Below are 17,419 nucleotides of genomic sequence, written 5' to 3'. Positions count from 1 at the left end.
TTTGGAGGTTTTCCAAACATTTTCCAGTGGTTGATTTCAAGCTTCATAGCATTGTGATCAGAAAGGCTGCATGGTATGACCCCAAATCTTTTACATTTATTGAGGGCTGTTCTGTGCCCCAGTACGTGATCTGTCTTGGAGAATGTACTGCATGCACTCGAGAAGAAAGTGAATTCCACTGCTTTGGGATGTAGGGTTGTAAATGTATCTGTGAAATTCATCTGTATTGTTGAGGGCCATTGTTTCTTTACCGATGCTCTGTCTAGATGATCTGTCCATTGCTGTAAGTGGAGTTATTAACGTCCCCTGCAATTACCACATTCTTACCAATAAGATTGCTTATGTTTGTGATTGTTTTATATATTTGGGTGCTTCTGAATTCAGTGCATAGACATTCATAATAGTTAGCTCTTCTTGATGGATGGACCCTGTAATTATTATATAATGCCCTTCTTCATCTCTGTTACAGCCTTTAATTTAACGTCTAGTTTGTCTGATTTAAGTATGGCTCCTCCAGCTTTCTTTTGACTTCTAGTAGCATGATAGTTCTCCACCCCTCACTTACAGTCTGCAGGTGTCCTCAGGTCTAAAATGGGTCTCTTGTAGACAGCGAATAGATGGGTCTTTTTTTTTTTTTTTAATCCATTCTGACCCATATGTCTTTTGATTGGAGCATTTAGTCCATTTACATTCAGTGTTATTATTGAAAAATATGGGTTTAGAGTCATTGTGTTCTCTGTAGGTTTCATGCTTATAGTGGTGTCTCTGGTACTTTATGAGGGAAATGTTGCAAGGAACACAGAGTCCCCTTAGGATCTCTTGTAGGCCTGGTTTAGTGGTGATGAATTCCTTCAGTTTTTGTTGTTTGGGAAAACCTTTATCTCTCCTATTCTGAATGACAGGTTTGCTGGATAACGGATTCTTGCCTGCATATTTTTCCTCTTCCTCACATTGAAGATTTCCTGCCGCTCCTTTCTGACCTGCCAAGTTTCAGTAGATAGGTCTCCTACTACCTTTGTATATTAAGGCCTGTTTACCCCTAGCTGCTTTCAGAATTCTCTCTCTATCCTTGTATTTTGTCAGTTTCACTATGATATGTCATGTATAAGATAGATTCACTTTACATCTGAAGGGAGTTCTCTTTGCCTCTTGGATTTCAGTGTCTGTTTCCTTCTCAGGTATGATTTGTTCAAGGACTCCTTCAGCGCCCGTCTGTTCTTCTTCTTCTGGAATTCCTAGGATTTGGTTATTTTTCTGTTTGATTGCATTACTCAGTTCTCGAATTCTCCCTTTGTGGTCCTGGATTTTTTTTTTTTAACCTCTTTTTCTCTGCATCCTCTTTTTCCATAATTTTATCTTCTAATTCACCTATTCTCCCCTCTGCCTCTTCATTCCATGCTGTGGCTACCTCCATTTTATTTTGTACCTCATTTATAGCATTTTTTAATTCATCCTGACAATTTTCAAGATCCTTGATCTCTGTACCAATAGACTCTCTTCTTCTATTCTTTTTTCAAGCCCAGTGATTAATTTTATGACTATTATTGTAAATTATTTTTCAGTTAATGTTGTTTATATCTGTTTTGATCAATTCTTTAACTGTCACTTCTTACAGGAATTTCTTTTGAGTAGAATATTCTGTTTTGTCATTTTGGCTAGCTTTCTGTTGCTTATAAGTTTTAAAAGGTTGCTGTGTGCTCTGCGCCTGTGAGCACTGCTATGTTAAAGGGCCTGGCCCTTCAGCAGGTGTTTTTTTTGGAGAGTGTTACTTGTGACACTCTGTTCTTGTGACTTTGGTTCTTTTATTTTCCTACTTGTAGGCCCTCCACGAGGTGTGCTTTGATTTATTCATTGAAGTAGCCTGTAAAGGAAAACAAACAGACAAGCGAAAACAGAAAACCAAAAACAGTCCACAAGCAAAAAACCAGAAACACCAGCGACAAGTAAAGAGCAGGGTGGAGGCAGTGCTGATGGAAGAACACACACAAAGAGAAAAGACAGGCGCAGGGGAAAGAAAAAACGCACATTGATTAGCAGAGAGACTAAAAGGCTTAATCCAGAGAAAGAGAAAGGAAAATAAAGAAGGAGGCAAGGAAGAAGAAACGAAGATAGAGTTACCCAGACAGAGAAACTATGGGTTGATTATTCCAGGAAGAGAGAAAGGAAAGGAAAGAAGGAGGTGCAGAACATGCATCAAGAGAATAGATTAACTATGTCTGTTTAGACAAACCACTAGCCAGCGTAACCAGCCTAGAGCAGGGAAGAGATCAGGAGAAAAGGGAGACTGTATCTAAAAAACAAGAGGTGTCCTGGAGTTAATCCGCGCAGGGCCGCAGCGCTGTCTGGAGGAGCACAGTCTGGTCCCTCAGTGTCTGTCCCACTCTAGGAAATACCCAGTTCCCTGCAGAGGCGCGTGGCTTGGTGTAGGGGGGTCCCACCCCCACTGTGGGCCCAGCAGACCGATTCCCGAGGCCCCGTCTTGGTGCGGGGGAGAAAAATGGTGACCCCCTCTAGTCCCTTCTCCACGGACCAAGTGTCCCAGTTCACTCCTTTGTAGCCGTCCTCACTGTCACGGATGCAGACGAGGCATTCTGTCTTGCTCCGCTGACTCACCTGTCCCCGGCGCGTGATTGGGATTTAAACTCCTGCTCCTGGGAATTGGGGAAGCACCTCTCGATGCCTCCCGATATTTGGTCCCGACTGGTTTTGTCCTGGTACGCAGCACGTTGAGGGGAAGGGACTTGTTTTTCTCCTGCTGCAGACCGCGCCCCTCACCTACCACTGAACCCGGAGGGGGCTCCCCCTCCCCAGGTGCGCCCTGCCCCTAGAGATGGGATCGCTCTCCGCCCCAGTCTGAGGGTGTTTGCTCTTGACCGACCCCGTCCTACGCTCCCGCAGCCGCGCTCTCTCTTCGCTGTGTCTCTCCGCGGAGGGGGAGCCCTCCCCTCTGTGCCTCTGCAGCTGGTTTTATCTCCCCCAGCTCCCAGTTACCCATCTATGGGGTCATCAGGCTTTCCTGGTTTCTCCCTGGTAGACTGTCTCTTTTTCTCTCAGATTCTTGGGATTCAAAGTCCTTTGGCTTCAGCCCTTCTTTGAGAGATGTGGGATGTCCGGGTCCGCCTGCTTCTCTGCCATGTTGGCCTGAACCTATTCAACATTGTTTCTAAGGTGGATGTATGTCAGTTGTTCTCAACCAGACTCCCTCATCGACACCGCTCTCTCCCGCAGCGCAGAAGAGGACTTGAGGGACTCTTCCGTCACTTCTCCCAAGGGTGGTACATATCTCAGTACGGACAGTGGGTGCTTGAGCTGGGCTCACCTCTCCAGTGGAACCTGCTGGAGTTCTAGCTAATTCACTTTTACTGTTGTCAGATGTTCCATTTGTGAGCATACATTCTCTTCTCATGGACATGTGGGTTTCCAGTACTTTCTGTTTGCGGTTCTGCTGTGACCGTGTTGTACTTCTCCTGGGTGCATGGGAACAAACATTCTCTGAGGGAGCATCGGAGAGGTGTTCTGGGGGCTGCTCCATTTCAGCGGAGACACTTGTAAGCCAGCGAGTGCGGAGAGGGCAGTTAAGAATAGTTCCGCTGTATTGTAACCAATCTTTATTTTCCTTATTTCCTTAGGGATTGAAGAGGTTAATGACCATCTGCCAGAAGCACTTCCCTACAGATCCATCAAAATGTGTGGAGTACAATGCCCTGTGAACTCTGTGCGACAGCTAGGTGCCGCGAAGCTTACAGGAACGCGGGCCAGACTGCTGCGATGACCCACGAGACCGACGGGGGGGGGGGAGCTTCTGTGCTGGACTTCTGCCTAACGCGGCTCTCTTGGTTTTAAGAAACAGTATTGACTCTCCGATCACGTCTGGCTACAAACGGATTTTTGTGTCATTTACTTTAAATAGGCAAAAAATTAAGTTCTAAGGACTTTTCCTCATAATTTAAATGTGTAGACAACTGTCACACAAGGGGGTTTAAGATGCCTTTTTCCCTCTAGACCTGAGAGTTGGCAGATGATTAAAAAGGAACATTTGAGGATGGACTTAATTATTTCTGTAAAATATGGTAATTTTCACATTGTCTTTTATGCAGTATTTATAAAAAATATTTTTATATATTTCAGTGAAAATATGGGATCATTTAATGAAACTCTATAGTCCTTAAATGTTGCTGAACTTTTGCCATCTTGCAGTAGAATTTGAATGTAAATGTTATTACTGTGGAGTGTTGTTTTTCTTGCCTTTCAGGGCTTGCTCTTATCTCGTAAGGAGTATAAATTTTAGCATTCATTATCTCTCGGGACAGATAGAATTAATAGGAAATAGAAGTTTGGAAAAGATGATATGCCAGCAGGAGTTTAAATTACGTAACCCCAGAGTATCGAGGTTCAAGGTGGGGACTGTCAAGCCAGCTAAGGAATGGGACATTTTGGTGCCGCTGCTTCTCCCCAGAATAAGCCTGCCTGCTCGTGTCACTGTCACTGGGCCTGCGGTGGACCGCGGCTCCCAGCTGCCAAGCAGGGGAGTGGGATTCTGGGACCCTTGTCCCTACCTGAATCCTAGGTCGCGGGTCTGATTTTCCACAGATGAGGACTTCTGAATCTCACAGTGTCCTACCCAGATACGGGTGATGAATGGCTCCGCCCGGGATGTCAGAGGACGTTAGCAGAGGAAGGTGGGTGAACAGAATGCAGCCGAGCAGGTGGAGTGGCGCCGTCGGACAGCGGCCAGAGTGTGGGGCTCCCACCACGGGGCCTGAGTGCGCAGCGGTCCGCCCACCGAGTGCGTGACCGTGGGCGGCTTCATGTTTCTCGGCCTCGTTTTCCCTGTCTGCAGTGGTAGTTCCTAAGTGCAGTATGTACCCCGGAGCGCCGCGGCTGTGTTAAAGAAAATGCTTAGCACGCTGCCTGGCAAGTGAGAGCTCAGTTAATATTCGTTACTGCGTCCTGGTCATCAGCGTGTAGCTAGCGGAGCTTTCATGCGGCCTGCGTTGAGAGGCCACATGTGCTCACAGGAGGGTGACAGCAGAAACGGGGGTGGTGGCAGCAGCAGCCTTCCCGGCGGACACGTCACTGAAGGCTCTGTGGCCAAGGCCTCCGTCCAGGCTCTGGGACTTCCCCCTCCCTCAGCTCAGGCTCAGTTGTAAAGGTGAGAGGATGTGGTGGGAGCTCGGGTCAGTGGAGCAGTAGATGCGTGTAGATGCTCACAGGTTCACGGTCACCTCCTCTGGCCCCTGTGGGAAGGCGCGAAAGCCACTTCTGGCCACTTGTGTGTAGCCGTGCCCATCTGATCATTTCTGCTGGTGTTTGCACAGCGGGGCTGAAGCCACTGCTTTGAATTGAATCAGGCCTCCTCCCTAACCCCCTCCCCACTTTGGAAACGATTTCTTATAATCGAATTGGTTAAGAGAGCTTACCGTAGGGCAGATGAGAGACTCTCGGAAGACGGGACGCTAGTCTAGACTTCCGTCACACCGTTTCCGGTGGTGCTGGTTGGTACATACTGTTGCATGAATACTCCCCAGGTTACTTTTCTTTACTTCCAGGTCACAGCATGGTCGTCGTTAATATTGTGTTGTCTTCCCATTTGCTGTTAATATATTAAGGGAGAAACTCTATCTGACACCAGTACCTTCTAAAATCGAGCACTATGGGTAGAAGGTTTGGGGGGGGGGAATGGAAACATCTGTAGTCCTGTTAACGTTAACCATTTTTGGCTTGAGTAGAGAGAAGCAGGTTAATAGAAAAGTTTTCCATTACCCTGAACTTAAAGGTCTTCTGGTTAGTGAAAATAATTATGTGGCTCCATTGAACAGCGACCTCCCGCATTCTCCAAATCACGAAAATTTTAGTTCAGCAGGTACTACGTACTTCTGGGTTTAGCTATTTTTAAAACGACAAAGGCATCCTTTAAAAATCACAGTCCTGAAATAACTGTTCTTTCCTTTCCTCATTACCGCCAGGCTAGATTCCTGTCCTAAGGAGTTCTGTCTTTCTGGATTCCAATTTAATAAAATGCTGGTTTTCTCTCACAAGTATTACTGCGTTTCTTGGGAGTGTTTCTGCCACCTGCAGGGAGCAAGCAGTGTTGCTCAGCATTGCAGCCCAGCGCCTGTGGCAGTCTGGAGGGCATGGCTGTGCTCTCAGTCTTTCGGGGGGAAATAAAGTTGAGGCCAAGATGAGAGAGAGAGAGACAGAGACAGAGAGAGAGAGAGAGAGAGAGAGGATGGTCCAGATCTCCTAAGAAGAAGGGAGAGGCCCCAAGACCAGAGCTACGAAGGCAGCTGTCACTTGTCCCAGAACTAAGGGATTTGCTGCAGGCTCCGAACTCGGAATTCGGAGGAACAGGAACTAGGACTGATAGCAGTAGGGCTTCTTAGCGTTAAGTTCTTCCTTCTGGTGATTTCCAGACCTACTCTCACACTTTAGATTGTCCTGCATTTTGACCTCAGTAAATACTTTAGAAATACAACTAACTGTCTTTTTTTTTTTTTGAAAGGAATAATTTATTCGGAAAGTAAGCAGCTTAGAAAAGACTACAGCAAAGTGCTTCAGAGTCTTTGGTAGATTTGAATTTGGGGATTCTTCTCACTGGCTCCTTTTCAGCCACACAGTCACCCCCTTTAATGCTGTGTCACATAGAAGATGGTGGAGCTTGGGGGTGCGGTTTGAGTGAAAGGGGAGCATTAAGTTGCAGTGCGGCTGTTTCCTTTGAGTATCTTGAAGATGCACCTCCCCCCAGGATATTCCCATGAAGCCCCTCGCAGACGAGAAACGCATGGTACGGAATCAGATTGAGCGTCTTGAACTATGAGCCCTTGCTCCCTTTCTCCCGGCCTGTTGTAAGGGTTTGCAGCTGTCCAGAGTGTGAGGTGCCAGTGCGTCCCCGAGGGTCGCTATGGGAACGCTGTGAGGGCAACTGGTTTTCATCACAGACTGCAGCTCGATTGGCTGTAAGTCAGCCACACGCTAGGACTTCAGTGGTTAACGGTATCCTTCAGGTCCTTTTCAATTTAAACCTAAGTTGTGGTGTGGGGTAACCGGGGGATGCCGCATGGCTGGCGGTGGCCGCGGGGGTGCCAGTTGACCCCGTTCAAGATTTCAGAGCCGTGCTCGTTAAAAAAAATTGTTTTTTGCATTTATCAAAGCAGTCTATTATGAAAGCTTCGATGACGAGCTTACTTTGCCCCGTTGTAAATGCCGGGGTCCTTGGTGCCACCTGCTTGAACTAATAATCCACCGTGATTGCTCTGTTGAAGCGGGCGGCTTGGTGTTGGGGCGTCTCTCCTCCCCGCTTTCAGGCACCGGCTGTGAAGTCAGTGTCAGCCTTCTCGGCTCTCCCTGCCGGCGTCAGGCGTGGCGCGGGCTCCCACCGTGCAGAGCCCCCAGGACTTCGGGGCTGCTTTCCGCGCATCGTCGGTGCCCCTGACCAGGAGCTTCCTCCCGCCGTGGGCGCGCGTCATTCGCCCGGCCAGCTCCCCCGGCCTGTCTGAACTCCCAGGGTGACAGCTTGCGCAAACCCAAGTGCCTGTCCTCTCCAGTGGCTCGGCCCTAAGGGCTCCGGAGAAATCGTGAACCCTGAGTGTGTAGTCAGTCTGAGCCTGCCTTAGAGTTGCTGTCGTCCTGTGAGGTAGGGCCGTTAAAACTTGGAACTTTCCCGACCACGACTCCGAGTAAACGGTATAAATGTAAATGGACAGAAATGCTATGTAACGGAAAGAAAAGCACGTACTTACTCTTCTCTTGTATTTCTCTTAAAACTATGCTGGTGGTGACCCTGAACTGGTTGACAAACCCATTAATAATGCATTGTGACCAGCAGTTTGAAAACCACGGATGAAAAGGAAGTTAACAGTAGAGTTAAGGAAGGAAATGACCTGGCAGATGAATTCAGAGCAAAGGGACTCTAGTCCTGAAAAGCTTTTGAACCAAGAACCACTCACGTATAGATAATATAGATTTAAGAGCTTAGTTATGCTAGTTTAACATAATACATTATTAAACATACTTAGGAAAATAAAAAAATGTTTTAAAAATATAGAGGTGTAGAGATCACACTCAGCCTTCAAGGTGAGTGTGAAGCTTAGCAGATTTTAAAACCTTTTAAATCCTACATCCTTCTGAAGCAGTAAGTCCTAGATTTCAAATGAAGCATCTGTCCACCAAGGGGAGACCAACCACAGCAACACCGCACATGATCGGCAGCGTGGACGGGTACCCCTTGCACCGGCTGTCAGGTGGGTAAAAAGATTAAACAAGGCATAAAATAAATGAGAGGCCAGAGGTAGGATTGGGGCAGAGAAAGATACAGTCTACTATCCCATCAAATACCTGTTGAGGATTTGCTTAGCCCTTTATTTAAATTTAAATCCAAGTTAACATGCAGTGTAGTGTGGGTGCCTGGAATAGAGCTCAGTGATTCATCACTTACCTACAAAACCCAGTGCCCATCCCAACGAGCACCCTCTTTAGTGCCCGTCACTCCTGTAGCCCATCCCCCACCTGCCTCCCCTTCAGCAACCCTCAGTTCTCTATATTTGAGTCTCTTAGGGTTTGCCTCCCTTTCAAGTTTTTATCTTCTTTTTCCTTCCCTTCCCCTATCTTCATCAGTTTTGTTTCTTATGTTCCATGCATGACTGAAATCACAGGAGTATTTGTCTTTCTCTGGCTGCTTTTGCTCAGCATAATACCTGCTGGTTCCATCCATGTCATGGCACATGTTATTTCATTCTTTTTGATCACTGAGTAAAATCCATTGTGTGTGTATATATATACTACATCTTCTTTTTCCATTCATCAGTCAGTGGATATGTGGGCTCTTTCCATATTTTGGGTTTTTTTTTTAAGTTTATTTTGAGAGAGACTGTGAGTTGGGGAGGGGTAGGGGGGCAGGGGCGGGGGCAGAATCATAAGCAGGCTCTGCACTGGAGCCTGACTCCAGGCTTGAACTCAACGAAAGTGAGATCATGACCTGAGCTGAAACCAACAGTTGGCCACTTGGCCGACTGAGCCACCCAGGCGCCCCTTGGCTATTGTTGAGAGCACTGCTATAAACATTGGGGTGCATGTGCCCCTTCAAATCAGCAGTTTTGTATCCCCTGGATAAATACCTAGTGATGCAATTTTTGGCTTTCTGAGGAACTTCCATACAGTTTTCCAGAGTGGCTGCACCAGATTGGATTCCCACCAACAGTGCAAGAGGGTTCCCCTTCCTGCACATCCCCGTCAACATCCATTGTTTCCTCGATGGTTAATGTTAGCCACTCTGACAGGTGTGAGGTGGTGCCTCATTGTGGCCTTGATTTCTATTTCCCTGATGATGAGTGACACTAAGCATCTTTCCATGTCATGTGTCTGTTGGCCATCTGGATGTCTTCTTTGGAAAAGTGTCTGTTCATGTCTAATGCCCATTTCTTTCTTTCTTCTTTTTTTTTTTTTAATTTTTAATGCCTTTTTTTTTTTTTAAATTTTGAGAGAGAGAGAGAGACAGTGTGATCAGGGGAGAGTCAGAGAGAGAGGGAGACAGAGAATCTGAAGCAGGCTCCAGGCTCTGAGCTAGCTGTCAGCACAGAGCTAGACGCGGGGCTTGAACCCACGTACTGTGAGATCATGATCTGAGCCAAAGCTGATGCTTAACTGACTGAGCCACCCAGGCACCCCTAATGCCCATTTCTTCATTGGATTATTTGTTTTTTGTTGTTGAGTTTGATAAGTTCTTGACAAATTTTGCATCCTAGCCCTTTATCTTATATGTCATTTGCAAATATCTTTTCCCAATATGTTGGTTGCCTTTTAGTTTTGTTGATGGTTTCCTTTTGCTGCTCAGCCCTTTAAAGATTATTTCCCTAGGCTCAGGTAGGGCTAGATTGCATTCCTTTTAGTGTGAATCTTTATACGGCAGAGAAAATGGTACAGATCAGAAGAGTACCATATCATGGTAAGTCTTTCAATGTGAGCATCTTCCAAAGTAATTAGCATCTGAATCCGGAAAGATTATGTTATTAACACCATAGAAATCTCATGCCCCCTTCTAGTTCCAACCACGGTCCTAATGTCTAACATCATTAAAAAAAACACCTCTACCGCTACATAATGTACATACCATAAAATGCATCCATTTAAAGTATATGGTGGATTTAGAATGTTCAGAGGTATGGGGCCGTCACTGATCTAAGTTCAGAACATTCCATCACCCCCAGAAGAAACCCTATACCCATTAGCATTCACTCCCCACATTGGTTAGTTTTGTCTGTTTGTCAATTTGCTGATTTATAAATGGAGTCCGTATGTTTGACTTATTTTATGTTTGCTTTCTTTTTTTTAATGTTGATTTTGAGAGATGCAGTGCCAGTGTGATCTGGGGAGGGGAAGAGAGATGAGGGGAGAGAGAATCCCAAACAGGTTCTGTGATGTCAGCTAGAGCTGAGCCCAGTGTGGAGCTCGATCCCACGAACCATGAGATCATGACCCGAGCTGAAGTCAGGTGCTTGGGTGGCTAGTCTGTTAAATGTCCGACTTCCACTCAGGTCATGATCTTGTGGTTTGTGGGCTCAAACCCCGTGTTGGGCTCAGTGCTGACAGCCTGGAGCCTGGAGCCTGCTTCAGATTCTGTCTCCCTCTCTCTCTGCCCCTCCCACACATGTGCGCACGCTCTCTGTCGTCTCTCTCTCTCTCTCTTACAAATTAAAAAAAAAAAAAAAAGAGTTGGATGCTTGACCAACAGCCACCCAGGTGCCCGTTTCTTACAGTTTCTAATCCTCATTGTGGTTGTGTTTGTCGATTCTCATTGCTGTGTCCCATGATTTGTCTGTTTTATTGTTGGTAGACATTTGAGTTGGTTCCAATTATTGTATGAATGTTGTGTATGCGTCTTTTGATTACTGTGGGTATACGCCATGGTGTGAAATGTCTGGGACATACGTTATGTATACCAGATACTGTCAAAGAATTTTCCAAAAGACTTGTACCCTTGACACTCACAAGCAGGATTTGAGAGTTCCAGGTCCTCCACATCCTGATTACACATGATATATCTTTTGTCATTCTTGTTTAAGCCCTTCTGGTGAGTTAAAATAGTATTGTATTGTGGCTTTAATTGGCATTTCCCTGATGACAGAGCTGAGCACCATTTTTACGTGCTTGTCTGCCATTTGGACATTCTCTTTTGTGAAGTTTCCATTCAAGATTTTACTTCTGTCCATTTCTTCTGTTGAATTGCCTGCCATTTTCTTCCTGATTTATATTTCTTTGTTCTGGCTAGGAGTCCTTTTTTTTTTTTTTTAAATTTTTAAATTTATTTTTGAGAGACAGAGACAGCATGAACAGGAGAGAGTCAGAGAGAGAGGGAGACACAGAATCTGAAGCAGGCTCCAGGCTCTGAGCTAGCTGTTAGCACAGAGCCCAACACGGGGTTCGAACCCACGAACCGTAAGATCATGACCTGAGCTGAAGCCAGAAGCCGGACACTTAACCGACTGAGCCACCCAGGCGCCCCTATGAGTCCTTTGTTAGATAAATGTATTACAAATACTTATCCCACTCTGTGGCTTATCTCTGTGCTAGGTTACTTTCTAGGCAGAGGGGGAATGACTTTAGAACTAGCTCAGATGGTAACATAATCTTTGTTAACTGTCTTTGCTGGATTTTATATAAATTGTGTGTCTAATTTTTTCTCTTGATGAATGATGTCATCATACTGGTGTGCCTTAAGAGTGTCTGATTTGAGACAGGAAATCTAATGAGTGAGTGTTAGTGGTTTTGTTAACTTGAGTTTTATTAGATTATTATTTAAGACTTGGCTATTTTCCTTTTCCTTTGGTGTGCAAGTCAAAATGCCATGTACGTCTGGTGTAGGCACTGCCAGTGGCTTACCCTGTTTTCATTCTTCTCTTCACTAATAGAAGCGTAATTTGTTCAGAGCTGCAGTGTGCATAGTTAAAACTACTTGCTGGCTTGTGACTCTTAGAAATTAGGGTTGGTTATGTGGCCCATTCTGCCAGTAGCATATGCAGAGAGGTCTTTTGGGTGGGAATTCCCGGAAAGCTATTGCTCTTCTAAGAGAAAGAAACAGACTTACCCCGCAGACATTTTTTGCCCCTTCTGTGTTCCTTTCTGGAAAGTGCTCCTGAGCCTCAGACACTTTGCCACCGTCCTGTAGTCATGACGACGAGAGAGAGACGCCACAGGTGGCACAGCTGGTTATGGGTGGTACCGTGGAGTCAGCGTATAAACTTGAGGCTGCTTTCTTAGGTCCAGAGAAAGACCAATAGAAGATGGAGATCTGTTTGTATTTATGCAGGCTCACAAGTTGTGTGATTTGGTGTCTGCAACTAAAGACCCAGGAGAGCTGATGGTAGAAATTCCTACATCCAAATGCTTGAGAGTCTGGAAAGCCAATGGTGTAAGTTCAAGTCTGAGGAGAGGAGAAGACCAATATCCTAGTTCAGCAGTTGGGGCAAAGAGAGAGAGCATGTGTTGTGCAGTCTCACAGACCTTCAACTGATTGGACCAGGCCCACCCATGCTGAGGGGCCATCTGCTTTACTCAGTCCACTGATTCAGATATTAATCTCCTACAGAATAATCTTTTAAGTTTATTTATTTTGATAGGGAGACAGCATGAGTGTAAGAGGGAGACACAGAATCCCAAGCAGAGTGTGGAGCCTGACATGGGGCTCGAAGTCAGGAAACCATGAGATAATGACTTGAGCCGAAACCAAGAGTCCGATGCTTACTTGACTGAGCCACCCAGGCGCCCTCAACCTGAATAACATTTAACCAGACCACATGACGCACACAATTAACCATCACAGCTCCCTTCCTCAGGACCTCGTGTTTGTGCGGCAATTTCCCAGTATGGGCTGTTCCCACACACGCTCCTGATTCAGTCCCTAGGCAGTAGAGTCATTACTCAGATTTCTTGCCTTTCAGAACCCTCGAGACTTGTGGCAGGCATGTGACGGTGCTCTAAGGGCGCACCTGCCCGACGAGCTGGAGTAAGTTGGGACTTCACCACACCCGGTAAGACAGACGTGGAACTGCGTCATCTGGGTGAGTCTGCAGACGTGGGCACCAGGACGTTTCAGCTGCAGAAAAGCCCTTACTGCAGCTGACGTTAAGGGCGGATCAAAGCCAGCCGGGTGTTGCGGACCCGGGGGAGTGCTTCTGGCCTGTGGTGGCGATTCCGTCACCCAGCGCGCCAGACGGAAGCCCCTGGCTCTTGTCTCTGTCTGGAGTTTATCCCCAGGTCTTCACTGGCAAAACAAATGACTTTGAGAGGGAGACGCCCTCGCTACTTGTTACGGATGTGAAAGACCCTTGAGAAGGTCCATGCTTGTGACTTAAGTATTTTGGGGAAAATCGGCTTTGACTGGCTATTCCTTCAGAGACCATGACCCACATTGTGCTCACATGGGCCAGAAAGGTACTTGTGGCTTCTTGTCCTTTATACAATTTTTAAATAATTTTTCTTTAGTGTTTGCTTATGTTTGAGAGAGAGAGAGAGAGCATGAGCAGGAGAGGGGCAGAGAGAGAGACACACAGAATCCGAAGCAGGCTCCAGGCTCTGAGCCTGACACGGGGCTGACCTCATGCGGTTGCAAGATCATGACCTGAGCCGAAGTCGGACACTTAACCGACTGAGCCACCAGATGCCTCTACGATTTTTTGTTTAATCTAAAAATTGAGGAGTGGCTTGCTCTTCATGTAGCTGTAGCTTTTACCAGGCTCTATTTGGTCTTAGAGCCTTGGGGTTCGTGCCTTGATGAGGCACCGTGGGCCTGCAAGCAAGCTGACGGCCACAGCTCGGGGCCACTGGGGCCAGGCCGCTGGCCCGTAGGCGTGGGTGACGAGGCTGCCCCCTCCCTGCTCCCACCACACGGGAGACGAGACTCTGCCAGCCGTGGCTCTCCCGATCACAGGCACGCTAGAGGCCGGAGCCTGGAGAGGGGCAGAGGCACCTGCTTCTCCGTCGGCCCCCTGTCCCAGGCAGTGGTGGCCGTGGCCCAGCTCTCCAGCCCAGCAGGGGCGCTGAATTCCTGAGGGAGGAATTGGTTCCAATGGCCAGTTTTCCATGTTTGGGGAACCAGCGTCGGTCTGCTACTCAGGGATCAGGGCACCGGAGGCTGGTGGCGCCGCCTCTGGGGCCGGAGTCCCAGCTCTGTGGGCCCCACCAGGGGCCTGGGGCGCCCAGAGTCTGCTCCGCAGAAGGTTGACTCCCTGCTCCATAGGGTACTACCTCCTTCACACTTCTAGGTCTTAACCTTCCCTTGCTTTTCTCTGCCCTGAGTGGTAGCTACCCCTGACCGACCCTGCTTTCTTAGCCCCTTGTAGTATGTTCTAGAACTCACTTTTTATTTTCTCCCTCCCTGCACTCAGAAATCTCTGCAGGCCAGGGACTCTGTATCTCTGGCTTGCTGCAGATGTGAGGTGAAGAAGAGTGACCGGAGAGCCTCCAGGGGTGATGGCAAGATTGTTGGGTGATCCCAAGATGGTGCGCCTGAGCCCTGGATGGTCGGAGTGGCCAGTGGCTGGGGTCGAGGAAGGAGAGGGTGGAGCAGGTTTGGAGGGGGCAGGTCAGACCGTGAGCCATGCGAGCATGGGATCGTCTCCACGTGGAGACTGACAGGCAGGAGGATGTCCAAGCTCAGGGACACACGGGGAGGAACACGGGTGTCATCAGCCCCGACACGACACTTAAAACCAGGAGAGCAGAGGCCGGCTCCCGGAAGAGTGGTGGACGGCAAACGGGAGGGAACGGCGCCTGCACACGCCCATGTTGGGGCACCAGGGAGGTGAAAACTACCCCGGAGGCTGGAAAGAGGAGCCTGGCTGACCGTCGTGAGCAGGAAAACCCGAGAGGACGCTGTCACTGGCCTTCCAGAGAAGGACGCCGGGGATCTGCTGTGTCCTGTAGCCGGTAAGTCACGTGACGTGAGAAGAGAGAATGAACCATTGTATTTGGTACCATGGGAGTCGTCCTTGACCTCGAGAGGAGTGGTTCTGGTCGAGTGGGGGACACGGAAGCTAGATGGCACTGGGTTTCCTAGAAAACGGATGAATGAATGAATGAAACACCAAAGGAACCCACTTGTTGGTAGGGTAAGAGTTGATGGAGAGAAAAATGTGTTTCTGATTTAAAAAAATGTGTTGGTGCAATTGTGAGCGTACGGGTTCTGTGGGTCTGGCTGGTTAGACTCCTGCGTTGCAAGCCAGGCTCTTCAGGTCTTCTCTGAAGAAACGGGCTGGCTTGCAGACTCTGTGCAAGGCCAAGGGCAGTTCTTTCCCTCTTCTCTGCTGTGTCTTCCACCAGCTGGCTCTTCGGGCGGATGGGATCAGCAGTGAGATCGCGTTTAGACAGGCCTTGATGTCTTCTCCTCTGGGCTCATTTCGATCTCTGCCTTCTGTCTGGTTAGTGCTGGCGGCCTCGTCTCCCCTTGCACGGTGGTCGTGGGCCTGAGTCTCATCTGGGTGAGCGTCAGCTTTTGAAGCCCTGGACTCGCTCCCAGACGTGCAGTGAGTGGCTGCTGGCTCACCGTCACCGGTGGGTCCCTGCCGCCCGCCTTGGGGAGAATCTTACGGATGAGCTGGTTTGAACTGGTATTCTGGGACAGAGCAGCAGGAGCCCTGGCTCTTGTCAATGCTTTCTCCTGGGACGTGTGGGTGTTCGTGTGCTAATAACCAAGATAATAGCTGTGTGGAACGGCTCGGTTAACAGGAGCGCAGGTGTGCGTGCGCACGTGCGTGCGTGTGGTGTGAAAGGTGGGGAAGGGAGAAGCGGGGAAGAAGCGGAAAAGTCCGGGCTTGCTGGGTGCCGGGTGCTCTCATGGTATGGGCAGAGCTTAATGAGATACCGAGTGTATTTCCTGAGCTATGACAGATTTACACATAGGAGACTTAGAGAACCTCTCTGTCTGTCTGACATTCGTAATGATGATCTTGAGACACAGAGGCCCCGGTTGCTTCCCAAGGCAAGGCTTAGGAAATGGTAAATGTCCTAATGGGCTCGCCTCTGATGTTATGTTCTCTGGGGATTGCTTTCATTTTGGGCTGGAGTTGGCTCGCTCTGGTGGCAAAGGCTTCGGCAAGAGCTTTCCATCCAAGGGGCGTTCTTGGCTTCTGGACTTGTAGCCTCCTGCTAGTGAAGAGATGCACCCTGGGTCAGGACACCCAGCGATGGCAGTGCAGTCTCCACCGAAGTCGGCCGGGCGCCATCGTGTTGCTAAGCAGGGGGCCCTTTGCGCCTGCGGGCCCAGCAGGCTACTGGGTTGGTGATGTGATTCAGACTGTTGGGACAGAGCTTGAGCCGTGGTGTGAGCGCAGAGCAGACAACAGTGCTGGTCAAGAGCTTGAGCGTCCTGCCCCCCCTCCCTGACTGGCCCTGGGCCGCCTCCACCGACCCAGGGACCACACGGAGACAGCCTGAGGGTGGCCTCCAACGCCCAGATCCCCTCAGCGCTGGTCCCACCATTCTGTGGGAGCAGGACCCAGGCCCGGCGTGTACGGGTACCTATTTGTGAGGAACGATGATCCAAACACTAACGTAGCATCCTGCCCAAGACTGACCTCTAACCTCCAATCCTTTCTTTGTGGTGGGAGCACATGAGGGAGAATATGTCATCTGTGTAATTCACAAGGCAGGCAGAGGAGGGAGCCTGGGTCTCTACTACACAGCTCGTCTGTATCGAGCAAGACAATAAGGATGTCAGCTTTAGATTGACTTAAAAAAAAGATGAACCCACGGGGGACAGAAGCACCTGAACTGCAGATTTCCAGAGCATGCAGAAGCATGGGTCACCTAGAAACAAAATCTCCAAGAGGCCACTGAGATCTTTTCATTTTGAAAATGCTTTAATAAGTGTTGACAACACTGTTTTGCAAAATGTAAAGGTACTATACAAATTCTTAATACAAAAAGAATAAATTAAAAGCAGATTTCTTTTTAATTCTGCAACTTTGTCTACAACATACATCCTTTGCATTGATTACAGTTGAACAGAATCCAGGAAAATCATTTTACATGCTCTACGGTCAGTTTCAGGAACAACCTAATCCTTTCTCCCCGTTATTGAACTAGAGTCCATTTTACACAACGTGGAATAAACTATTGACATTAATGTATATGTAAAACTTTACACCTAGTTAACTAAGCAGTAACTGCTCGTCTGATAGCACCTGCAGGGGGGTTGCTCTATTGAGAACTAACACTGAATGAAAACAAACTGGAATTTTAACAGTTTGAACACTCACCTGCATATAAAAAACAAAAAGCCACCTGTGTCACAACAAAGTCTGACGGAGGCGTTCCCAACAGTCCTCAGGCTACACAGGCAATTTCTTACATGTGTCCAAAGAATCCAGTAGGGGCTTAACTCAGACCAGGGTCCACACTCCCTCTTCCTTTGTTCTAAAGAAAGAGG

At 48.0% G+C, this 17,419-nt stretch overlaps 1 protein-coding gene across 2 annotated transcripts in view; it reads left to right on the top strand.

The window, feature by feature from the left end:
* PRPF18 (pre-mRNA processing factor 18) overlaps window positions 1-6,041 on the top strand; it is a 56,968-nt gene extending 50,927 nt beyond the window's left edge. For both annotated transcript variants that reach the window (XM_029954153.1, XM_029954154.1), the window contains one exon: window positions 3,630-6,041. In XM_029954153.1, the coding sequence (XP_029810013.1) occupies window positions 3,630-3,710 (81 nt within the window). In that variant the 3' untranslated portion in view covers window positions 3,711-6,041. The remainder of the gene's footprint in view (window positions 1-3,629) is intronic.
* The last annotated feature ends 11,378 nt before the right edge of the window (window positions 6,042-17,419 follow it).

The sequence above is a fragment of the Suricata suricatta genome, chromosome 10 (assembly GCF_006229205.1).
Source record: "Suricata suricatta isolate VVHF042 chromosome 10, meerkat_22Aug2017_6uvM2_HiC, whole genome shotgun sequence".
NCBI classification, from domain to species: Eukaryota; Metazoa; Chordata; class Mammalia; order Carnivora; family Herpestidae; genus Suricata; species Suricata suricatta.
This window is presented reverse-complemented; position numbering and strand designations above follow the sequence as displayed.